Below are 26,420 nucleotides of genomic sequence, written 5' to 3' on the forward strand. Positions count from 1 at the left end.
AAAAGGGAGTTCCTCTTGTTACATGCTACTACTGTTTCTTTAGTCCCCGGCACCATTCCTTCCTATACCAACATGGCCTCTGAATGGATGACTTTGTCCTGCCACTGCAACCGCTTGCTCTATTCTCCTTTATTGTGACCACACCCTTATTCACGCATGTGACTTTCGGTTGTTTCGTTCCCAGGGTATGACGGATACAGGAGAGCAACGACAGGTAACACCAAAAAGCAGAACCGACATACGGGTGACATAAGGCCATTTGTACTGATACAATTATCACTTACGGTAAATTACCTAGCGGACCTCTATATTTACATTGAAATAAATTTGTATCAAGTTGAGCAGGTTTGCTCGAATGTATTCTTTGACAGACACTATATTCTTTCTCTCAGCTGGAACTTATTTAGGAGCGCACAAAGAGCACTGACTAATGTAGTTTCTATCCGATCAGTCCGGTTGCATCATCCGTAAAAACGAATTAAAAATCAGAACATTTACACTTCCAATGCCCATTTCGCCTCATTCTTGAACCTAGTGTCGTGATTACATACATTATATTCTTATTATATAGAAAATATGCTGCATAGCTAGAAACATCGTGGAACTTGTCTACGATGATTTCCAATCCTAGCAAGCTGTAGTTGGTAAGTATTGTCGTCAATTCTAATTTTTTAGAAGGATTGATGAAGCGGAAAGCTTTCGCCAGTGCTGTCGCCCTTAGGTGGACAGGGCCGATGTATCTAGCTCGTCTAGGATATGTTCGATATTTTATCGACTAAAGGCAAAAGAAGAACTCTTTGCCCTATCAGAGCCACCAACACATATGGCCAACTCTCGTCGAATCCATTTCTATTGACACTACACTTTTCTTTATGGGAGTCTTTTTGTCGGTCGGCGGCTTTAACGGCTACAGCTTCTACTCTATCTTTTCTAAAGTCCATGCCCCCAACCACCCTGTCCCTCAGCAATAGCATCCTCATCATCACACCGCTGCTTTCATAGCCACTATGAGCACTAGTACTACTTCCATAACTGTATAGCGATCTCTATTCTTATTTCCCTTGCTGCTTTCGCACCATTTTTTCCTCTTGACGTTGTTTCTTTAGTCATCGGCGTCCCTCGACGCTCAGATCGTATACCCATGCGCTGCAAGAAATGGGACGTAGACGTTCGATGCCTTTCTCTTGCGGAATGCTCCCGCTGTACAATTTTGACCAACACTCTACAAGAACATACTTTGTGTGTCGATGTTCAGATGTATAACGTGAGATGTCTTCCGAACTGAATTTTCAAGAAGCTTTCGTGTTACGGCGTACACGATGTAACCCAATGAAGGTAGGCATCATGTCTGCAATTAGCCGATGCATTTGACTATAGAAAAGGCTATAGCATAACAATGCTTGCATAGTAAGGTGAAACAACAGGTGTACCCATTTTGTATAGCAGATTGCAACGAATATGCGTAGCGAGTATACATTGCAACAGTGAATGATTGTGAGTTCGTCTTGAAATCACAGTAATCTGCATATAAAGGGTGACGTAGATTTAAAAAACTGTATTGATTAATCATAGATCCGCTTTTGTTAGCTTGAGAACAAAACGTTTCTTTCATCAAATTAATGAAGATGAGGGCGTTCTTTTAGTCGTTTCTCTTATTATCACATATTGTCTGCATCCGCGTGATTCTTTACTTATTCTTCTCTCAAATGTTGACGTAAGGAAAAGCAAGAAAATAGCAGCTTCTAGTGTCAAGAGCGCCAGGAATGGAGTAGAAGAAGCCTTGGCAGGGAGGAATAGTAGACAAAGCACCTTGCAGTGCCACCCTCTAATCCTTGCCAGAATGCCCTGTTTCTGCTATTCGCATCGCTAATGTATGCCACTGAAGGCCTGCTCTTACAATTGAACTGACAACATGGGCTTGGGTCGCTTCTAATACAGATCAACATCGTCTTGCATCAACGGAATCTGTGCTATGTTTACCACGTCGTTGCGATGCCATCCGTATCGGCTACATAGGCTATCGGCCTTGACTTCGTATCTCATTTAGCCGCCAGTTGGCTGATCAGAGCTCACCCCTCTTGTGGCACACATACTGTGCCTTGGGTGTCCGCTTGGCACCACTACAATGACCACCCAACTGTAACTAGGGCCTGCCGCGTCATGGTCGAGCCAAATGAGTGAAGTAGCTACGTGCCGTCTACGTTTCTCATCGGGCAGTGACAAGCGATCGCAAAGAGTGCTAGATCAGAGAACGTAGTATAAGCAGAACACTGATTTATCTTTGGCCTCGCTTGAAGATTGCAGAGGCCCTCAACAACATAACCTCGTTGTTAATTCACCAGCATCTCAACTACCATAGCATCGAACTGAGACAAACACAGCACGGCACGTGAAGATGTGAGATAAATATACGGGTTTAAGTGTTTGTTATCAGCTTTATTGGCAAATATCCATTAATTTCTTATAGGATACTTCCATAATTAAACGACTATTTTCAATAATTGATTATTTAATAAACTATAAAACACTAGAATACCAATGATAAACGGATTAAAACGGCACAGGTCGGATATCATTATTTATTTTCTAACATTTTCCATTTTGGATTTCGCAAAGGATAAATCCCCTGACATATACTAGGCTTAGTTCAGACAATTAACTATGCGTGAGTAAGCCTTTCTCAAAGATCTTTTTTAACGATACGAGGTATACATATAGCAGCCGGTCCGCCAGAATTGTAAGCGACCATGTTACAGCTGCTTGATCTCCGAGGCTAGTTAGTCATATTTACCTATTGCATTACACACTTCCCGCCCATTTAAAATATAGTTTACTACATTATTCTTGCTGTTATGGCTAGTCATATGGACTTACATGCCATTAATGGACATTTTTTTGCCATGTAATCTCAAGTATTTTAGTGAGCTACGCAAGTCTGAATAAAATGCAATCTAAGACCTATATTTTGTTCCTAAACAAAGAATATCCTTTGGAGGTAAATGAAACTCTAGAAAAAAGTAAAGAGGCAGGGAATGAATAGTACAACGGCTATACTGATATAGAAGTGTAACATTGACACATGATCATTATCGACCCTTAATTAACTTAAGATAGGTAGGTCCAATACTTTTCAGTGCATAGAATTTTAATCCAACAAGCGTAAGTTATATACAGGTCTGCAAACATACGGTTAGTCATGACGCTAGGTTAAGTTCGCAAGCTGACTTATGACTCTAACTTAATTGGTAAGCCTGCTAATGCCATATATCTCGCCGCATCATAGCATACTCTTACGGATGTCCGAAAGATTTCATCTTGTAGAAGACCACCTTGTAGAAGAACTTCAGCAAATATTTTTACCTCATCAGGATCAGTTCACTGCGCGATAGACTCCATTGGCGTGAGAATTCATTCCTCGAGTAATTTCTGAACAGAGCCTTCTTAAACAGAATAAATCGCCTTCTTTCCATTGGTTCATTACAGCTTCCAGGCCGCCGCTAGCAACAGTGCCAAAAGAAGCTCTGAGAGGAAAGATATACGGGGAAATGGATGGTTGGTTACTCTTTTCTCGATGGTCAAATCTGCGCTAGCCTTGGCGCCAACAAGCCTCGGCCGGCCGTGGCCAGAGTTCGAAATTCTCTGACTTCGAGGAGTCTCACTAGTGAGTGGTCAGTGGTTGCAGCTGCCCAACACGTCGACAGGGTCTGTGTGGTCCAAGCCTCCACCTAGTGACCGCTAGCAGGCTGGCTTGCTCTGTCGCAGTACCTAACGAGGAGCTATAGCCTGGATTAAAGCTGTCTGCAGTTAATCTGTCTCCCCTGTCTCAGTTCCTATGCTGAGCGCTTTACTCCTTGTTCTGGCGTAGCGCAGCCGCTTCACACGAGGCTACCTATAGGCCCACACAAAGCCATCTATACGAACCGCGATCACACAGAAACACGTACATAGCTCTTACCGGTACAGTGACCATAGTGGTGCATGCTTGTCTTGTAAGAGGTATCGATGGTTTTCGCAAAGCAATACAAGTCTTGTGCCCAGAGGTTTCGAAGGATTCCGCACACGGAGCACATAGGAGTAGTTTCACGCCAGGTTTCACCGAATGATCCGATGGGGCGGCGCAACTACATTGAGACCATGTGACCCTCTGAAGAAGTAAGCTTCGTTGTGGTAGTCGCTCAGGAAATCTATAGGGGGCATGCAGGGTAGCTTGTTTAGTCACCAAAAAGAGAGCTATTATTCAGAGGCAAACTGCTACCTTTTGCTGCAAACGGTGACCCAGCAAAAACACAACCCTATGACTATGGCCCGTCATCCCACGCCACTCTGAGTGTATAGATGCGAGCGAAGTTTGGTTAGTGAGGTCCTCTAGGGAGTAGGCCCTTCCGTAGCTACTAAGTAAACCGTGAGCGGTTTGACTGGAGTTGTCTAATCAATTGTAACTTCATGGCCCCTCGATAAGATGATAATGATAATCTAGATAGATTATTAATGAGCGGGGGCCGATGCAAATAGTTTCGTTTCTATCTTTCGATTGTGCATAGCTCGCGCAACTGGCGTAGATAGAGAGCTTAATTGCAAGTTTCGTCGATGCTGGCACTCTTTGGTGTACAGCGACAGCTAGTAGGACGCAAAAGGAAAGGTGTAGAATACTGCGTCATTTTCTATTTCAACACATCGAGAATCAAATCATTCAAATACTACCCTCATTTGATAGATGTAAATGCCAAGCATATTAATTAGTGATTACTAATAGTAATAAAGAGTGTTGGTGTTAATGCGGTGTTAATGCGGGTAGATACAACATATGTATTGAATCATCATGAAAAGCTACACCCACTAAGTTATAATACACTATTCTTTTCTATTGGCTTCATAACAGACGTTACATATATGCTCGAGTGTAGTTGAAAGTAGTAGTCAATGTCTTGGTTAAGGGCCTGCAAGCAAGATAGGAAGCCCAATTTGATAAAGACTAGAATAGACCACTCTAGTTCTGGCAGAATTGACAGAAGAAACTTAACTGCATGATTATAACAGGTTCCATAAAACTCCAAAGACGAATATAATCCTTTATAGACCGAGACAAACTTGCTCCCCGTTTGAACGCATATCGGCTTAAAATGTAACAAGTTTTTGTTAAGGGTCGTATACTGTTTAGGCACGTAGTACTTAACTAACACTAAAGAAAGTTGTGTAAACTGTTTATAAAGTACACTTAACTTTGATATGAGAAAATCTTTGATATGAGAGATATATACTTTAATTAGGTTTTGTTCTTTATAAATAATCGGCGTTAACAACAGAACGATTAGAGCAAGTGATCTGCGTTTTGGACAGTTTGGTAAACGCAACCACAGTTACTGTGAACGTAACGCCTCTTAAAATGAATGCATGCCGTATACGCGGCGAATTTGTTTCTTCCGATAGGAAGTTGAGAAGCTATTAAACCTACGTTCACATTAAGTAGTACAGATAAAAACTTAAAAAAACGGTTTTTAAAAGTCCAACTTGCAATATTTGAGGCAGTGGCAAGGGTTATAAAAAAACTCACACTTAGACCAGTTTAACATATTAATTGGATTTACGCATTACTTCAGATTTCGGTTAGTACCTTTCACAATCTATTTAGCGATTTGGATCAAACCCGCTGACGCTCTAGACGCGGATTAAACACGGGGTATCCTTACAAACGGTCAAAGTACTGAATATGTTGTTGCCAACTTGCTTCAAGCATCTGTAAAAAAGAACTGATTTCATTGGATAGAATGATAACCTAGAAACAGCTCCCAGGCGAAAGACGACATTTTATCTGCGTAACTTTCAAGAGCCATGTTAGGACCAGATTTTTCTTCGTGACCTGCTTCCTCCTGTCTATTGTGAAATGGACTATCAATCACTGATAACAACTAATAACGAGCGCTTGGTCATCTGTATCGACGACACTCAAATTAGATTCTTACTTAGGACCTTTTTGCCGCTTAGATTAACCTAGCCTACAGGTTAGCTTTGCAGACGTACCTGACGTAAGTCTATGAAGTATACAGAGTAGCAATATTTACTTGTACAAATGTACGTTCACATAGAAAATATTTTTCGTGTTTTAATTTAGCCCATTGCTCACATTTTTAAGAAGACATTTATAGTCAATCTCTGTTTTTTAAGTCAGAATGATTTATCGCACAAGACAATCATTTTTGCATCATATTATACAGTGAACAAAACGAAAATAAAGAAGTTAGAAGTATTTTTTTTATCTAAATCATGACAATTGGTTGTATAAGTTTACGAAATTGTGCAAAAGTCATCGGAAAACTAAACTAGATCAAAAACATCCGATGAAACATGGACCGGACGAGAAGAACTAAATCACTGACTTTACCTTTGCAGTCAAATAATACAACAGATCCAACTGCAGACATGTAAATGACCATTCCCCATCCTAGCAACACTTTCAGGCTAAATAGCAACAAGCACCCTTTTTATAATCTCCTTAACCTACTCAATCTAGTCCTTGTATCCGTCTTAGATACAGGATCTTTGTAGCCATCCTAGATATTGCCAACCCCATTGCCTTTATATACATTATCAAACACGCACACACCTCGTCGTCTGAACCCGTCTGAACCCTTGCACTAGGACAAACGGGTGACTCGATAAATTCATTCAGGGTAACGAGAAGACAACTAAAGGTGAACCAAGGAGACAGGAGAAATTATTTTAATCCATTATCCCCAGAGACACTGACTTTTGAAAGTGACGACTTCAAATAACAAAAAGATGTACTTACCCAAGTTACTACTAGAAAGAATATATACAAGAAACTATGTCCGAACAAACAAATAAAGCTTACGATTGTACTATTGACAGAACAGAATCTTTGAAAATATTTTAACGAACAACTGCGATTCCTCAGTAAGATCTCTCTTCCTTCACGCGTTCTACTCGCAGTTAATTGCTTGGGTAACACTCTTTGTCTGATTAATCACTTGAGTGAAGACGAGTAATGGAAACGCCACGTAGACTCCCTTGCTTGTCTGTGTACACGTTAAGAAGCTACGCTTAAGCCGATGGTAAACCCACATCGAAAGTATGTCGCAAAGAAAATTCGACGACAGGAAGGGAATACGATCTCGTTTCTTTTGTTAATGAAAACAGTGATATTAAGGCAGGTAAGGAGCAAGCTTGCTATACACAGAAGAAGAAATTTAAGGAGGAAGAGCGAGAATCAATATGGCAGATCATAGTGGTTCATGATCTAGCGCTATGTCCAAAATTTGGGTAGAAATTTGGGGTCGAGGAGACAAGGGTAGGGAACGTTGTAGGATAAGGCCGTTAATTTGTCAAGCGGACCAACAACGTCAACGATCGGGAGGGCCGGAAAGACAAGCAGGCAAGGCCAAACTAGTAGCAGCAGCTGCTGGAGGAGAATGGAGAACAAGGTCGAGGGACAAGGTGGTATACGAAGCACTCATAACTATGTCAGAACCTGTCTATGAGTAAGCGTTGTCGTCTATCACATGCATGTCTGTATACAGCATAGGAGAGGGGTTGTTGGAAGACGCGATGACACTATCGCGATGAATATACCATCTCCGTCGTTGCCCCAAGCGAGCATAACCCAGCGGAACTCCTGACCCAGCCGACTCGTACCAGCTCTGTCCCGTCACTAACTCTTCTCGCTCTTTTTCTTGCCACGCAGTGTCAGCATTATTTCACATGAAGGAAACGCCTCAAAGGGTAGTAACGAAGCCGACAACAGCGTTCTTGCTATCGAAAAGAATCCTGAAGGTAAGAAAGATTGAAGGCCTAATAAGATTGACAGTGAGTCTTTCATTGTTACCGGGAATCATGACTTAGTTTATCGCTGTGAAGATCAATCACAATAACAGGAGACAATCTCGTAAACCTCTCCATTATGATAAAGGTAAGGATAGTTTCAATTAGATTAACGTTTCTGCCATGTTTTTGTTGCGTAACAAACCATGTCTGTATGTACAACAAACCATTGTTTGTTACAAATTAGTGAGACGCATTATATTGGCCAAAATAATTTATTCCAAACACTTACATCATTCTCAAACTAGTTTTTTACTAAACTTTGTCTAGTTTCAAACTAGACAAAGTTTAGTAAACATTTGTATTTAAGCTCTCAAGCGCACGGTCATAAGTTGCCCGTGTATTATGAAAGAATGACGGGGTTTTAAATAAAAATGTCGTTTAGTGCTAAAGATCAACGCTTAATGATTAAGTTCTTGTTTTTCAAAGATCATAGTTCTGGTACAAGCTACTGAGAATTGATGAAACATTAAGTGAGAATTACGTCAGCGAAACAATATTCGATTATTTATAAATACAAACATTGGAAGGTTAATGACTATAGCCCAGGACCTCAAACAAAAGTATGATTTGTTGTGATCACGGCAGCTTTTTACGCAAAACAAAGCGCGAACAATACGCTCCCTGTAGGTCCAATATATGATTCCTCAAGGCACATCTTATGAAATTGTAATGAAAACAAAGAAAAGAGCAAGCAATAAGCTCTTCAAGAATTGAGCTTAGAAGAGATGTGGTACACTATAGGGAAAAATTGAGGAATTATTACCGCAGAGAATCTGTCCGGAATTCAGCGTTGCCCTAGATGAGCATTGGGTGTGCCTGCGCCGCCTACCATAAAGAGGTCAACAGAAAGGAAAGCAACTCCGCTGGCAGATTCGTACACATTTATGCATAAGCCAGTGCTCCTACTCGCGTTGAATTTCACGGGCATTATAAGATTTGACCAAGGAGTCCAGGTTGCCAGATATCTTGAATTCAGGAAGAGCCTCGTAGACGTGTACTCAGCGTATAGTGTAGTTACTCAAGGCAATATAGCTTATAGCCATATTTTAATTTTTGTTTGAATTGGAAAGAGTGAAGGAACTGCGACCTCACTCCACACCTGATTTCAAATACTTACGAGCCTTAATGGGTGTGATGCGTGAGCTAGCTATGCTAGCGTCAATCTTCTCGAACAAACAACTGATAACGAGCTTAAGTATGGCAGCGCGATTGATTAGTACATAACTGTCGAGAAGTTTCCGTAATGCTAGTTCGAATGTAAAAACGATAAAAGGGGAATATATCTAACGTACATATTTTCGTCTACCATGTATAGTTAGCTCTGGGCAACTTAATATAGTGCACTCTGCATTTAGTCACATGGAAATCCAAATAGCGGGATCTGTCTCGCAAGTTCAAATGATTATTTATATTTCATAGGCTCGATTAAGGAGTCGAGGAAAGGTTGCCCGTGCTACGTTTCTAATGCGGACTGTATGCGGCTTAAATTGTATTATAATTAAAGTTGGAAAGTTCTGCCGAGTCCTAACTAATTCTTCTCTATTAACGTATAATAGAAACGTAGACAATATATAAAGCCGTTCGATTAATGCACATATAGATTTTATGATAATGGTTCTTGAAAATAAACAGTACCCACTTATTTCAGTTATATTTATAAACCCAGTTTGATAAGCAGATGATAAAAATTACAAAAATATTTTTAATAGGCACTCTCTTTCTTAAATAAAGTTATCATAATTAAGCGTTTGTGCCGCATAGCGTATAATACGACTTGGTATTGAGTTTGATTTTCACCTAGTAACTGTTAACTTTAGTTTATAGTGAGATTTAATTACGAACTTGTTAGACAGTTGTTCGCCACCTACGACATAACTACGGACTTTTGTTGGTATAGTGTCAATACTATTTGGTCTGTGTGTACACATACATACAGTATAGTAAATAATTGCATTCAAGGTATAACATGATGTAGCTGGCTTTGCAGCATTTTCTCTGTTAGATCCCGCCAGTGCCTGACTGAAGTGTGGTAAATCGATGACAGGGGCACACTTCTGATCCTTTTGAGCGGCAAATATTAGAGGCTACTGCATACGACCTCTGTCCGCGACAGTCCCTACGATGTAAAGGCTAAGCGGCGATGGCTTTTCAATAACGTCGTCAATATTTGCCCTGCTCCGACTTTTCCACTGTACCCTTTTATACAAACGAGAGTTAAGCAGGAGGCGATGTTGATGATGAGCATGGCACTTGCTCTAGGAAAGAGACAGGACGTTGAATATTAAGTAAACGTATGAGAAAGGCGGTTCTTTGTGCGTATTATAATAGAAATGAGTTATGAGGGAGCGAAGGCACTGGTAAGCAATATGTAAGGGAGAAAACGGGATTCTAATTAACACGGCTCAAATTATTTATAGAGGCGGCAGTAATGCGAAATAATAGTCCTCAGTCGACAAAGCAAATGTAATAGGTTGCTTGCCGTTGTGTCAAAAAGAAAAACCTACATATTTGTTTAGAAAATGGTTCAAATATGAAATAATTTTACATAAGCATCGCGTATCAAAAAGGAAAAAATGTTAATGTCAGTAAGACTAAAAAGAGATCGGTTATGTGTGTATACATCAACACGCAAATGAAGAGGTTCAGGTCAGCATACGCATCGATTGTAAATGGCACAAATGATGCAGGTAAATCATAGATTACATGCAATGGAAACCGCCATATATCACTTACTTGTAACTGAGGTAACGTGAAAGTGGTACTTTATTTTGGAGGTGAAGCCACTGTTATAGGCTCAACGTTGTCATATGTGTTACGAATCGTTTTATTGTCAACGTTAGAAAATCAGTTGTTATATCACTCACATTAAGTATCCTCTCTCTAACTTGATGTCTGATGAGAATCGAAACCTTAGAAGACGTTTCTTTGTGACGAAGGTTTTTGAAAGCGGTTAAGCAATAATGGTTACTGAAATAATAAGGTAGAAAAGCGGAAACAAGCCATGTAACAATAATAGTTGGAAAGAAAGCCCTACTAATCTTTTTCCTGCTTTTGTGGCGGATCATAATTAATAATCCAAAATATCAGCCAGATTGGAAATCATATTGATCAAGATCACTGTTTTAATGGATAGCGCTAAACCTGCAACCTATGGTAGTTATCTGAGAAAAGATCAAACCGAATTTTTCCAAATTACAAAAAAAAAAAGTAGAACTACCCGTATTTGGCTACAGTTTTGTGAGGACTAAGAGTACCGTTTACTACGTACATACAAAGTAACATCTGCAGAAACTCTGTATGCGCGAGTGTTTGTAAGGTGGATCAGAGAGCGGATATGGAGTTTGGCATAAAAGAGGAGAAAGGGACAAGAATACTTTTCTCGGGTTGCAGGGGCTGTGGAGTCAGAGTTGTGTCCCGCAACAGTCTATGTCTCTCCGGTAGCGGACTGGGGTCGACGCATGTATAGGCGGCCCGTATTTGCGTCCCAATTCTCAACAACGTTCCCACAACAGTCCCAACATTCTTCCAAGGGGGTTCCATTGGTGAGGCTCACTGTTCCCCCAGGGACGGTTCGTTTTCTTAAGCGAGCCTCGTGTAGGGATTTCCCTCTCGGGGAAGAACGAGCTCGTAACAAGCTGATTGCTCCTCATCGGGCCTCCGGCGACTCTGATACGGAAAGAGACCGGAGACACGACGTCGACGAATCAACCATTCCGCCCTATCGATATTTCTACAGAAGTTTTACGGCTACCACAAGCAAATCATGCTTGTCAATGTTTTGTTAACTATCCAAGCGATGACATAGTAATCTAAGCAACAATCTAAATAATACCTAGAACAAAGACAGAATGCTTGAATGAGTACTCACTGATTCTAGCTGCCGGCGTAGTGCTATAGGGGCCATCTGAAAACACACGCAAACAATGCTTTGAAATATCTGTATTAACATATACGGACCAAAATATTCTCATATACTTAAATGTTCATTCTACTGTTTTCTAGTGTTTATAACGATGTAACGGTGAGTTACCGGAATTATTGATGACAGCAATGTCGGCTTAATAAGCGATGCATTTCGATTAAGCAAGAGGACTCCTATAAATATAACCTTGTTGTCTTTAGAATCGCTATTTAGAGATGTATTTAACATGTATAGAAAACAGTATCTAAATCATTATATACGATCAAATATGCAACTATGATAGAGGGTGCATCCCGCTGGGTATAATTCTATACGTATAACGGGGCCAGATAAAAATTACAATGGATATCTTACCTATTCAATAACGGAATTGGATTATCAAGAAGCTGATTGGGCTATATTAAATGCACCTGTACGTTTTAATTGACTTGTTGAAGTTCGTTCATTATTAAGATGAAACATTTGTTCGTCTCTGACAAATTTGAAACCAAGTCGTTTCCGTTTATGTTGTAACTTTTAGCGTTGTGAAGATTCATCCTTTCTGATATTTTACTAGAGAACGTCGGAGGCAGGAATATATTTATCTGAACGGATGGAAACCGTTGGCACGAACCCTTCAGACAAACTACTTTTTTTTTTTTTTAGGTCAGTTGATTCGATACGGAGTTACTTTTTCTACCTTATAAACATACATGTGCATTACGAATAAGCAGAATCATAGTAGTTAATACGATACGATCTTTGTGTAAATTTTCACTTAAATTTCTTAATTTTGTTTGATCAGCAATGTCTAGGAAAACTATTATGTACAACCATATGACACCTAATCGAAACCTATCGGGAAAAACAGATACTGAAGTCCACGCTAACACCATATAATGATCAAATAAATTTATAGGCTTTTCTTTAGCACATTCTGGCCGGCAGTCGCAGAAGGGGGGGGGGGGGGCAGGAAAGAGGAGAGCCGTCGAGTGTCGTGGATTTTTTCATGGAGGGTAGCCATGCACACGATTATTGTCGACGCCAAAGTGGAAGTGCTGTGCGTTATTTTTAGTTTCGCGCGTAGGGTCTCTTGCTGCAGGGAACAGCTAGCACAGGTTCTCGGGTGCTCTCTAGCGTCGTTTTCTCGATAGAGCCCCGCCATTTTTTCCAATCGCAACGGGAACGCGTGAATAAACTGACTCGCGCTATCATCTTCGTATAGTTCAACGGTTTCGGTGGTGGCCTGTGCTACTGCAGCTACCGGTTTCTTCAGCGAGAAAGAGGAGTGGAGGGCTCGAAGCCCTTCAAAACGAGCAACAGCCGTCCCTTCCAGTCTTATTCGTGCTCTTCCCAGTTATCTTCCTTTCATTCTTTTCCTCACTGAAAAAAGTTGGGAAGAGGATGGCTTCCTTAAACTCAAGACACACGAAAAGCCGGTTCGAGTCTGTCTGGTCCGACTAGGCGCAGTTTGCTCATTCGTGGTAAAAGTGAACGAGCTAACCAGCCAGAAAACCGGCTTAGTCGACATGGCGCAGTTGTAGCAGCAGCGTTTTGCTATAGACTGGTGTCGGTGCGTTGTCTGCGACTGCTTCTCACGGAGCCCCAGTGATGACAGCAGCGACGGTGGCGATGGCAATGACGATGAAGCCAGTTGCAGCGGCAACTCAGTGTTCCTGGTGGTTTCAGTGGTAACTATCGTGGTGGAAGTGGGCGAGCGACGCTAAGCAGTGGGTCGGCCGCAAAAACGTATGCCACTGGCAGTTGTCAGCTACAGAAGAAGCGAAGCCCCCATGTGAACAAAGCGCCCCGTACCATGTGAACGATCCCCTTTCCACGGATTCCCAAAGCCGCTCCTTTGCTGCGACAACCCCACAAAGCTGCCGACAGTTGTTCATATAAGCCTCATAGGCACCAGCTGTAGTGGCGGTCATGGCTCCTTTCCCGCCACCAGCTTTGTTGTCCCATGCTCAGGATCCATTGGACCCCCTTATCTAGACTCCAACAACGGCCCTTCCACCCCTAAAACACGACCGGGACGCATTTCTTTTCGAAACCCTATAGTAAACGCACGCCAATGCTGCCTGTGTTGTAGCGCAATCCGTGGCGACAGCGGTCTGCTAACCTTCACGGCGGGAACCGGGCTGGCTGGAAGGGGAGTAGGGCGAAGCCGTTCATGCATAAAAAGTTACAAATAATTAAGAAACTTCTTTTCTTTACGCATAGAAGCATGCCGCCGTTGCTGCTGTTACTGCTATTGCTACAGCTGCAGTTCTTAGGGGGGCCGGGCGGAGCCTGGGCGGACGAAACGAGCTTTTGGCGGAAGAGCAGCTACATTTGCTTCGGCTATGTTTTACTCACTCACCCCTTTAGTTCATGCAGTAGTTACTGTTGCTGCCCCCCACAACGTTCTGTCGGATACCATCCCAATATAGTGAAAACTGAATAGAAGCTAATACATTTCAACGAAGCTATTCAAGTTTTATATATATATATATATTTTACACTTCAGTTTATGGTCTTATAGAGCAAGAACAGATACGTATGCTTTTCTAAACTGTAAAGGTATTAACGTCACGAGCTTGCAACACTTATAAAAGAAAGGTATAGATATCTCGAAGGTAATTAGCGGATCAGGTCACTTTGGAAACTTCTATGTTACCTATCCAATTTCTCTGTTTACTAACTCGCTTTTTCACCTTGTGTTGGTGAATGCCTGTTTAGGTCATCCTGTTGTTGGCCTTAATGAACTATGACCATAAGTTTTCCTGCAAGGTATACAAAGGCCCATAGGTTTTTCAGCTACCGTTACCATACAACTTAGTCCTTTAATATACATAAACTCACACAATTCATGTTCTCAATTTTTATGTAAAGCCACACGATTATTCTGAATTACGCAACAAAAATCCTGTACAAAGTTTCTCCATTTCAATGGCAATACCGGCTGATTCCTATTTTGTGTTGTTGGCAATGAAGCCAGTTGATTCGTCAGTAGTATAGGTACATTAACTGATGAAGTTAAAGTAATATCTACCGAACAAGCTGTAGAACGCACTGAAACGAAAAGTTCGCTAGACAACTGCAATAAAAGGTATAGAGATTAGTGCGTGAATAAGGTGAGAGCCGAATAATTAAATAACGTATTTAGCGAAGTCAGGAAAATATTTGGATAGCTCACTTCTCGGTCGTGTCCAGGCAGATCAAATTCAGGCTCATTTTTTTTTCCATAAAAACAAGAGACATAAGCTGGGGGCTCATTTATGTATCGGAGAAGCTGGTACCGCTTTCGAATGATTAGGTTAGTGTATTAATCTAAGGTTGTCAAGGCATTCTTAATGCGCACGAGAGTAAAATACTACAAGGTGTGACCGCCTTTGTTCAGGGAAATGATAACAAGCGTCAATCTGCTAAGGTCTGAACGGTCTAAGACAAAGCCATTTTGCGGCGACCAAGCGTAAATTTCTACTCTTTTTATTTCATTTAATAAGTTTCTCTTCACGAACGAGCTTCAATGAACGATTTGCAAAAACGTTCACTTCGACACAGTTTACTAGTAGTCATTAAAGTACCGATGGCAAAAGCAACTTACCAAAATATATTACGATTCCTCATTAAGAAATGCGGGGATGTGCAATCTATTTGGATAACAAAAGTTAGTCAAGTGGAAAATTTACGTAGATATTAGGTAAAATAAACACATTTAAAATTTTACTTATATAAAAGCTGTATAAGTTATTCTTTGCCTGCGCTACGTATATACCTTTACTAAAAGCAATTGCAGATGCGTTGCCTCACTTCGCTAAGTCAGTAGAATACAAATGATAGACAGCTTCACTTTGGTATGTTAGATGCACGGATGAGAATCTTGCCACCATTTTAGAATTTCTAAGATTTTATTGGAAACGGGTTAGCCGCCAGAGAAAAACAAGTCTGTAACATAACAAAAAAATATCACATATGTTCAAGATGTCGGAAGAGAGACAACAACCACAAATTACGAATATCTACTATCAAAATGGTGAGCACACAATTGTAGAAATTGCATGCTTGTAGATTGTGTCCTTCGTAAAACATGCAAGGACAAAATTATGTTTTGTAAAGGACGTCATGATCCAGCTAACTGTTGAGATGAAATCCTAACTGTAAATTATTCATGTACGTGGGAGGAAAAACGTATGTAGGAAATGTCTCTCGAATTGAGGAAATTATAGCGTCAGTTCTGTAAAGGTGATCACTTATGACACGACATCATCTAAAATAGATCAATCACGGGCTGGCTGTCGGCGAGTTTATTACCTACAGGAAATTGTTATATAATGATTTGCCACAAACTAGACCCATATTAAGCGAAGATTTTCAAAGAAGTTTCATTAGCTAGTTCATCGTTTCAAAGCCAAGCCAATTAGGAAAGGATAGATGTACGTTACTGTTTTCGCGGACTCGTTTTGTCCGAAATGTTATCTGTTTCACGTGTGCGTTTCGTATTCGAAAACAATAGGCTAATTGGGGTAATGACTCATGAACGCCAGCCCCATCACGGTGCTTGTGTGCTAACATAATGTTAGCCGAAAATGACTGAAATTATATTTAAAACATGTTTCTATGATTTAGCTACAATTCTAGCAGCGCCAAATCTAGAATTACTTCGAAATCGAGAATCTATGGGTGTCTAGTATTTAGAATTGGTCGGAATACTAGCGTTATGGGACGTTTTGCTGGTAGAACCCACGAGGTTTATATGATTTTAAAAGATAAAATAGCAACGGCAATCACTGATTAAGAGGCTATTTAAGAGTAAGATGTTAAGAAAGGATTAATAGAAACAGTTTCAAATAGCAACCTCAATATTTTGTGTCTAATAGTTCTGCATATCAAAGAATCTTGTGAAGGGGGTTTACTACCTAACGCTTCTGCAGCATCTGAAAAGTAATTGTCGCCGAATTATTGCATTCATTATATCCCAAATTCGTTTTCGTGCCCATTTCAAGCTTTAACGATTTTCAGGCGCTACGAGGTAGTGTGCCCAGGTAATATCCGAAAGATGCATGTAATGATTAAGGCTCATCCGAATGATCGGAATCATTTGGAACTCTACCGGTTTAAAAATCCAGAAAATTTTTCCAGCCAGATACTTTTAAAGTGACGGCAACTTATTTTGGAGTTAAGAATAGTCAGCTTAATACTATCAAGGTTGTTTAAGAACATGCCAATTCCATGCAGAATCTCGTCCAGGAGCTTATAAAAATGTTAATCCAGGATCCATATATGAACGATCTGTTAATCAGTACAAATTTAAGGGATGTATTCTTCGAAACGCTCATATGGAGAACTTCCGTACAGACGCACATTTATTAGATGCGCTTTGCGGAAAAGTCAGTTCGAAGTCAAACGCCCGAACACAACCTTTTGACATGACGAGGCTCCCTAACGTTTCATGGTGTGCAGAGGTGGGATGCCCGAGCTTGTTAATAAAACGCTATAGAACACCAAGACTTCAAGGGTCCTTAGGGTCTATTGTCGCCGTTCACGATGAATTTCAAACTAATTCAACAAGAAGCGCATGTAAGGAAGTTAAGTTTGGAGACCAACTTTACAATTGATTTACAGAAGCAATTGTATTAATTTAATTTAACAATTGAAAAAATTCTTGTTTATTCATTGTATTACGTTAACTTGGATTAGACAATGACATTATGTTCAGGGAAGAGTTGCAAATATTTGCTAATACAAGCAATCAAGTTTATCACCTCAAAGTTTATTCGGCTTATGGTAAACTTGTAGTTCATTTGATAACAACAAAAGCGAGACTTGCAGTACTAAGGCAATTCGACGATTTTACGACTCCCTGGAGGGAACTTATGGCCGCTAAACTTTCGGCAACTAGGCTGGCACTGAAGGAAGGTAAAGGAAAACCCTTAGTTGGAAAATTTTGAAAAAAACGTATTCCTTTGGTCTAACGCGCAAATAGCATTGCATTTACCCTGAAGGTTATGTTAAAAAGCTTTTTCAAGAGGTTTTAACGCATACATTGTCATATTAATGGAGGCTTCGTTCGAGAATCGATAATCCCGTAGATCTGTCGTCTAGGAGAGACTAAGCTCGTAAATTAGCGGAATCGTCACTTTGGAAAAGTGGGCCGGATTTTCCCATGCGAAAGGGCAAATACACTGTCTTTTAGACTCAGCACTGACTCTGTTGCTCAGGTTCCGGGAGCGCGAGTACTGCCAGCAACTACAGGTGATCCAGCGACTAATCTAAACAAATTTTCGTCACTTAGTGGGTTGCTAAAATGTTCGCGTATTGAACAACCGGTTCAGATACTTAACGGAGCAGCAATATGGAAACATTGTTGGATCAACGAAACAGCACTATTGTCATAGAGGTATAACTGAAAAATAATACCAAGCAAGAACGGAACACCTAGAGCTACACCTAGGTAAGAGTAATTGCATTATTCGCGCAGCGCTTGGCGAAGCTTTTTTGACCTTGTCTTAGGCAGTCAGTTTATAGTGTTAAGGATGCATTGAAATGACTATTGAATCATCCTAGGAGAGATTTAACCGTGGATCTCTTTCCCACAGAAGACGAATACTGGGAAAACTTGTCGCCACCCAACCTATAAATTCGACGAACCACTTGACATAATTGGCAAACGTATAGTAATAAAAGCAGAGTTTAGTCCTTCTCTTTTTTTCAAGGTGCCAGTGCTGTATATTCTATAGCAGCCGATCTCTATTCGAGCTGTTCTTTGCTCTGATAAGATGTGATATCACCTGTCAGTTTTAGTTAGCGTCACTGATAGTAATGAGTTACTCAAAATGACCCGAAAAGAAAAAGGCTTTCTATGACTGTCAATTATTACTGGCTTGTTTATCATCGCTCATACTCAGTGGCTAACGGGCACCGGATAATCTCACTGAAGGCGTTAGAGCTTGCCTAGGTTAGGAATTATGCCGCAGAAGCAATAAACTTTAATAAAATAAAACGTGGGTGAAATCCTGCTTCTTGCTTCGGTCAGCTCTTTCTGTATTTTCTGATTCAAGTCGAATTAAATAACTTCTTCATTTGAGTAAGTACTAATTCGTTGTTTTTTTGAATGTTGTGTTTTTTTCCTAGCTAGTCTGCCGTTTAGCTTAGGGTTTTTTCTTTAGCTATTGTCATCAACCTAATTTTAGATTATTTCTTATTACTACCCGATATAGTATTCATAACAAGGTGGAAGAGAGTTAAGGGTTGTTCTAGTGGAGCTGCTTTGGACTCTAACAACGAGTGCGGATAATGTATTGTGAAGTTTTAAATGCCGTATTCAACTAAAATATCAGCAGTTTTTAAAACCGGCCATGCTTAAGTTGCTTAGACCAGTTGCAAGAGCGATATTACACTTATTGAATACAGCCCAAACACACAAAAGTTTGCCTCGACAAGTGCTATCTATTCAGAAGAGTCAGTTGGGGGAGCACTGCGTGTGTTAAACATATTCATTGTTGTACATGAGGAAGAATTTTCTAAGTTTCACAAAGTGCCTTATTAACCCTAACAACAGTTTAGAAAACACTTTTTGTTGACGACGGAAAATTATAGAACCAAGCAAAGATTTTTGTAGACTCTAATGAGCTGCAAGGTACTATTGGCAGTGAATAACTAGTTTTCAAGCGTAAACTCTAACCCAGACCCTCGGGTCACTATACAACCAGAGTTGGATTTCAGTCATCATCTTATTAGCAGTTTTAGTGTGTGATACATTGTTGGACTACTATGTAGTCGAACATTTAGCTATATAAATGGCTAGTCATCGCTAAATATAAGCAATTGCCACGCAATTTGGAGGTGAAGTGTATCGTTACGATTAAAGCTTAGATTCATTACGAGAGTGTTTAATAAGTGCAAACTCACGGAAAGCACTATCAAATTTAGTACCAATTATGAGTCAAGGCAAGCAAACAGATGTATGAATGCCTCTATGTTGGACTTCCAAAATCAGGTCTTGTTGCCCTTGCAATCCCCGCCTTAGATAATTATTCAGTACCAATTTTTCTTTCTTATCCCCTATTCCAACCGCAATTTCTCTTGGCTATCCCATATCAAGCGCCTTCTCCTTTAGCTGCCTCTGCACTATTTTCATGGTCTACCACCTTGCGTTCACTGAGTTTCCCTTTGAAGTTCTAATATTTGTCCATAAATACTTGCTCGTCGCTCTTAGTTATTACTGCACAGTTGCACGAGACGGCGGCCCATACCTACAGAAAAAAGCAAACCCCCGAACCTTGAAACATGCTTGCCTACGTCCTATCTCTAAAAATTTCCGTGCCTATATTCTAGCTACTTTAATCACTTTTTTCAGCCTCTCCTCAACATTTCTCAATTTTATTCTACCCTTTGGTCTTCCAATCAACCCATCAATACCCTTTATTGCAATTAGCTTTCGCGGGTGCTCTGTCAACGTACTCCTTACGTTCCAGTATATCGTTCAGGCATTTTACCCCGATTCTTGCTGTCCGAATTGCTGTGTCAAAGCCCAGATTATCAACTATCCTAAACTGAAACTATTTGCTTGAATGTCTCGAAAAATCTCACCATGTACAAAATCGCACCTATTAGCTATTTCCATTATAATAGCTTAGGATGAAGCTGTTCTTCTTCGTGATAGAAGCACTTCTTTAACTTATATAAGTAGATTAAATAAACTATCTCGTGCCTCTTTTTATTGCACTTCTGCACCATCACTAATTATCGTGAAGCACGAAACGCTGACTATTTTGGGTATAGATGGGGTAGTTCTGCCTACTTTATGTGTCAACGTTAGTTAACAAATATTTTATATTGGAAAACACATTTTCCTTACGAAATAGCCTTACGATATAATTAGTAGAGGCTATGAGGATGGAAAGAATGAAGACATATGATGAACTGTAACTTAGTGTTGGTAATTAAACTATTTCAATAAACGAAGAGGCGTTTGATTTGAAGCACCAAGCCAATTATAGAAGTTACGAATGGCCGCTAATCGTCGAGGGAATAACTCAATGAAACTCATGACGCAAATGATTGTCTTTAGTATGTCTGATTATGATCAAGCATTGTTTTATTTTTGCAAAAACTAATATACAACTATTACTTCCGGTATACTCCACTAAGTAACAACGATCCTTAACGACTATTTATTTTATTGCAGACTTAATCATGGCTTCGTGTATGAAACTTTCCTCCGTCCCTATAATTGATTAATTTATTGTATACAGCTTAGACGCGTGAAAGGGGACAGATCAAACCAACACTAGGCGCGACGTATATTTCTCCCACAGTAACAAACCGGACAGTCGTGACTACGGCCCGTATCGGTGAAAATCTTAGGTGCTGTTAGTGTGGATCAGACCGAATCAGCACCGCGGCTATACAGCGTTATCCGCCTCATCACAAAATTGGCTCTCGACAGCGAGTAGGTCTTCTCCGTTCAACAGAAACAGCCGGAACAACACGCGTCTACACTATGACATTGAAGAAGAGCTTTTAGTATCTCGTCAATCGCTATTCTGCGATTTGCATACGCCATTTCCATTTGAACCCAATACAATAACAAGTATTCTATAGGAATTCCGAATAGCAAATAATGTTTCCAAAGACGCAGGAACAGCTAGAAAATCTAAATGAGCATAATAGGCTATTGCTATGACCTCTACATCTGTTTGCTTGCACAGCCTTTTTGATCAAATCTTCGTATAGAGGTGGCGATGTTGCGTATCGGCTACTTTGATATACGAAATTTTAATATGACATTTTCTTGCATTATATCGCCAGTGAATGACCGCTCTGGGCAATTTTTATCCAACTTTGCTAGAGATAGATCTCTACTTCTTAAAACGCCACAAAATGATTTTTTAATTATAAACTGTGCTAATTAAGGTTCGTAGCAAAGGCGTTTATGCTTAAACTTTTATAGACAATGACCTGATTAATGTAGATCTAAAGCGATTCGGCCCAGAACATTAACAATTGTAATAGAATTTTTTTTGCGTTTCGTCCATGAGCTTTGGCTTTTTCTGTTCGATCGCATATCGATTCGTTCGTAAATAGACACGTGCTGTTGAAATTGGTAAAGCTGAGGCATCAAGGATAGACAAGTACCTTAGTGGAAAGCTGGTTGTCCAGGATGTGAGAGGATCACGATAAGTTTAGAAGAACGGAAACACTGCCATCTAGAAAAACCGCCGGGTAGACCGTATGCGTAGAACTATGAAATTCCATGCGAGTGTGAATGTAGTACGTAAGCTGCGATGACTTAAACGGAGCGAAGTCGTGTACGCCAAAGAATGAATTAATGGATGGATCCGAAGCTGTACGTAGAAGCCCAACACGAGAGCAGGCTGGGAGCCGTCTAGCGAACTCCCCCTTGGAAACCGGATTCTTGGTCGTTCGGTCTCGGTCGGGCAGTCGCTTCTCAGTCAGTGTCTTCCTCTGATTAAAAATGTATCGTTTTTATGCAAAATCATTTACACCCTCTTTTTCCATATTCACCCGCACGCCTACCATCCCATGTATCCAGAGCGACGGAGGCGGTGATGCCAACGGCGTCAAGCGACTCGAACCAGTGAGAAAACCAGTGAATCTCTTTCTGTCCCGTCGCAAAAAAAAACCCACAAATACAATCGAAAACGAAAGACGACGAACGAGGTTCGATCCGTCCAGGATTCTTCAATTTTAAGACGCATTCAATATGGATCAACTTAGCTACTATTGGTTTAACTGTATTTCCTGGAGATTTAACATACGCTCAAACAGCCATTCCTACGAAGGGCTGACAACGTGCCCAAGTGCATAGAGCATTGGTACTGAACGGTGACGGTCAACGCAGCTGTACGTCTACTTAAGGAATTGCTGGCTCATGCGTCTCGTATGCTGTATACATGATTTCGTGTCAATGAGGAAAGATTTATCGGGAAGGACCACTCGAAAAGGGTCTGCTCGAGACGGACACGTTGATGTACGGATGTCGGCTAAAATTAGGGATAAGAAGCATGCCACAGTCAAATGTATCTTTCAATGTTTTTGTTCAAATTACGTATCCGCCAAACGAAATTTACTGGAAGGTGATTTGAAGGCGTATATACCGTTGTATAAGGTCCTTTCATGATATAAATAAGCCAACGTAAAAAATCAGTTTTATGAATGCTAATTACTATCGAAAATTCCACATCTACCCGCACGCCTACACTCCATGTATCCAGAGCGATGAAGTCCGTGGTGACAATAGCGCAATCGAGTACTTGTGATACGCTATATTATTATTCTATAACTCGTACTGAACACTGGCAGACCATATCACATTTGCACTAAATTTAATGTTGAGGCATTCCGGATTATTATCGCTAGGTACTCGGCCGGCAGTCAATCGACTAACTACTAGAGACAGTCGCGGTATTGCTCAAAGTGCGTTTTTTTTCAAGATGAGTCTATTTCAGACCTGGACGGCAGGTGGAATCATCAGGTGATGAGTGATCTTTAGCTTCTAAGCTCCTCTTTTTTGTCACGCTTTTCGCTTTTTCTCGTTATTATGCGACAATCTAATTCAACTCAAGTCCCCCCGCTCCCGTGGTTGAGTTCACTACGAGTAATTCTGCGAATCCTTTAGTCTTGCTGCTACGTTGGCTCTACTCCCCGCCTTTCCAATTTGCTAGGGTGAACGAAGCTAAGACTTCTTGTGACATTGCTCATTCTTTTGAGGCAATCTTAGCCTTTCATTCACTGAAATAACGAGCCTATTGAAACCACCTCGTGATAGGCCATTTCATCCCTCCTTAGAGGGTTGGGATGTACTTTACTTAATGCGTCCCTCACATTACTTGCCTATCTCATGTAGGTTTAGTCAATGTTTGCGCCAGGAAAGCTTCAATAGAGGAACACATTTGCGCGATTGCAGAATGGACTACCATGGCAACACAGTTTCAATGCAAAGAAAGATCGATACGTCTGCTTTACGTAGTAAAATGCAACCGATCCACATGGCAGGGCAGGAGATCGGTATCCTTTTTTGGGTTACATAGGTCCCTAAGGGAGTGGCAGGCTTGTTGTCTCAGTCCCTGACCTCCTGATCGCCCTATAAGAGTATGTCACTCAGCCGAATCCGGTCTACCGCTGTCGGAAACTGCCTTCGACTGAGCTTTCGATTCTTCGGCTTGCGTAGTCCCTTCCTTTGGCTCAAGACCGGGCATCGCAGGTAATTGCCGGATTAGTAGCCACGAACTATCCCGGCAGGCATTTCGTCAAGTGAGAGGCGTACTAAGGCATAGTAGTAGGTATTATTTCCTTGATGGCAGTGCAACGTGAGAGCTTGCTGCCTTCAGTGTATAGGAGCTTCGGTTAGACATAAGAATACGGTAGCCAACTAAACATGGTTTTTGTTTGCCACAACTGCTACAGCGACGACAACGACAAGAACGAAAACACGCCCTGACTGATTGCTTCGTCCTGGCCTGAGAGTGATATGGGTTGTTATTGGACAAAGGTAAGTTAAATTTCCACACATTAGTCATATGCATAGATAGGTGGCATTATGAGGTTTTGGTCAAAACGGCTATATACAAGTAGCCATGTATATGTTTGCAGTGTACTGTATTATACAAAAATATATTTTTCTAAATCGTCTAGTGGTAGTGGTACGTAATGGTAAGCGTTGATTTAGATTCGACCTGTATATTGGACAATTGTATATATGGCAAAACTACTGGTAAGTAGGAGAAATACGTAGATAATGACAGGCGGAGCAGCCAATATCATGAGACACAACTACTCGGGATACGAGATAGGAAAGGCAGCTACTGTACGCCGAAGTGATTCAAATATACACGGATATGTGTAACTGAATTTTTTTTGCACGACCGTGTTTAAAGTATTCTACTTGTATTCTACACCAAAGTGTGCAGACCTAATCAAACAAGCAAAACTCTAACGTTTCAATATTGGAAAGATACACATAAGCAAATACTCTATTAAGGCGTGTACCCGGAGTTACACTGATATTACTGAACTTTCTACAAATCTTTGTAGCTATATTGCATATGTTCTCCTGGTTCGATCATGTCTGCACTTGCTTCTCCTATGGCGTCTTGCTTTCTCGTGTGCCCTTCTCGTCTTTGTTCGCCACTTCGAAACAGAATGTTTTTTCCATAGCTAAGGCTGAACTATCGTTCCACCATCTTTCTCTATAATGGGAAGGAGCGGCAGCATAAGAGAGAAAGCAGAAGAAGAAAGGAACCCCCGAAGTCTCACCGACGACTAACAAACCCGCCCTGATCGTTGTTTCCCCTTTTGTTGGAATGAAGACAGATGCGTTCCGGGCCTTGACCGTCGCGGCGGCAAATAGGCCTCCCTTTTCATTCCCACAGGCGATCCCTTCTTCTATCGTCTACCCCCGTTTCTTCTGTACTTCACGACATCGTCCGTATTGGCGCGGCTACGGTGTATAGCCCCAGACTTTTCCGTTTTTCTGCGGCCACCGATCTCTCTCAGCCTTGTGTTTTTCATTTTGCCTTGTTTTCTCTCTCGATCCTAGTTTTTCGTCTCGCCGTACGCCTGTGTGTTCGCTCTTTTTCGTCGTCACTCTAGTAGGTCCGTCAGACGTATATAGTAAGGGAAATACAGTGGGACCGTTGTTGTGGGTTTGCGAGGCCAGCCTAGCAGTTTGGGATGGATATGGAGGATGCTCTTGTGCGACTACTGCTTGTGGGTGTATGTGTGTGTGCCTGTCTGCATGTCTGTTCCATTCCCTCGTTGCTGGTGATCCGCTGCTATCTGGCTTCTCGTTGGATTTCCTTCTTTCTTTCCTGCTGCCTGGTGCCTGCGGCCGCCAGGCAGCAGCCGCAGTAAGCTTTTGGCCGAGGCTGTCTGCTGTCATTTAGGAGCGAGTCCGTCCCTTGGGAGTGAACCGCTCACTGTAGGCGGCCGGGCGCGCAAACGAGCAGCCAGGCAGCCGGCTGACCAAAAGCGTTCTGTGGCCCACGGTCCGCCATCGCTGCCTCTTGTTGGCAACTGCTTACGAGAGCGGGATAAGAGGAAGTGAAGACCTTTTAGTAGAGCAACCACATACGTCTTGGCCGTCGTCATCGACTCGACTCTCTAACCCACATCCCGATCACCCGTTCTCCTCACCCCGTGGCTGGTTTTCGCGCAGCGCTCTTCTATACTCAAAGTCGCGGATCCCAGCAACCAGAGATAGAAAGAGAAAGCACTGTAGACGTCAGGAGCGCCCGATCAACTTCATGAGCTCTCTGTCGTCTTTGCAGTATTAGTCAGACCCATCACTTCTGTTTCTGTTGCTATGGTCACGTTGAGGGCAGTCCGCTATCAAGAAGCCGTTTAGATGTTGGCTTGCCCGAAACGACATTGCCGTCATTGTGTCAGCAACTTGAGCTCTGGAAGAATCTCTCTCTTTGAGTTTTCAGATATACAAATAAAAAAAGAGATCGAAATCAACTATTTTGGGTAACTTTCCGCAAAAGATAAACCAGGAAGCGTTAAATCATATACAACGATGGATAGTTAGAGCATGCAACGATCGTAACGATGTATTAAACGCATCATCAAATTGATCATTGAAGACCATGCAACTCAATTAACACTGAATCTTAGCTTAATACCAATATAACTCAAACTACTAAATTATTTGAACGTTAAAAGGAACAAA

At 41.2% G+C, this 26,420-nt stretch overlaps 1 protein-coding gene across 18 annotated transcripts in view; it reads right to left on the minus strand.

Annotated features, from left to right (window-relative positions):
* LOC111265929 (agrin) overlaps positions 1-26,420 on the minus strand; it is a 199,158-nt gene that overhangs the window by 102,469 nt on the left and 70,269 nt on the right. For 8 of the 18 annotated variants that reach the window (XM_086970725.1, XM_086970724.1, XM_086970723.1 and 5 more), the window contains one exon: positions 11,708-11,743. In XM_086970725.1, the coding sequence (XP_086826851.1) occupies positions 11,708-11,743 (36 nt within the window). The other 10 variants (XM_086970729.1, XM_022842951.2, XM_022842959.2 and 7 more) reach the window with 3 other exon arrangements.

Source organism: Varroa jacobsoni, unplaced genomic scaffold (assembly GCF_002532875.2).
Source record: "Varroa jacobsoni isolate VJ856 unplaced genomic scaffold, vjacob_1.0 scaffold_1027, whole genome shotgun sequence".
Lineage (NCBI taxonomy): Eukaryota > Metazoa > Arthropoda > Arachnida > Mesostigmata > Varroidae > Varroa > Varroa jacobsoni.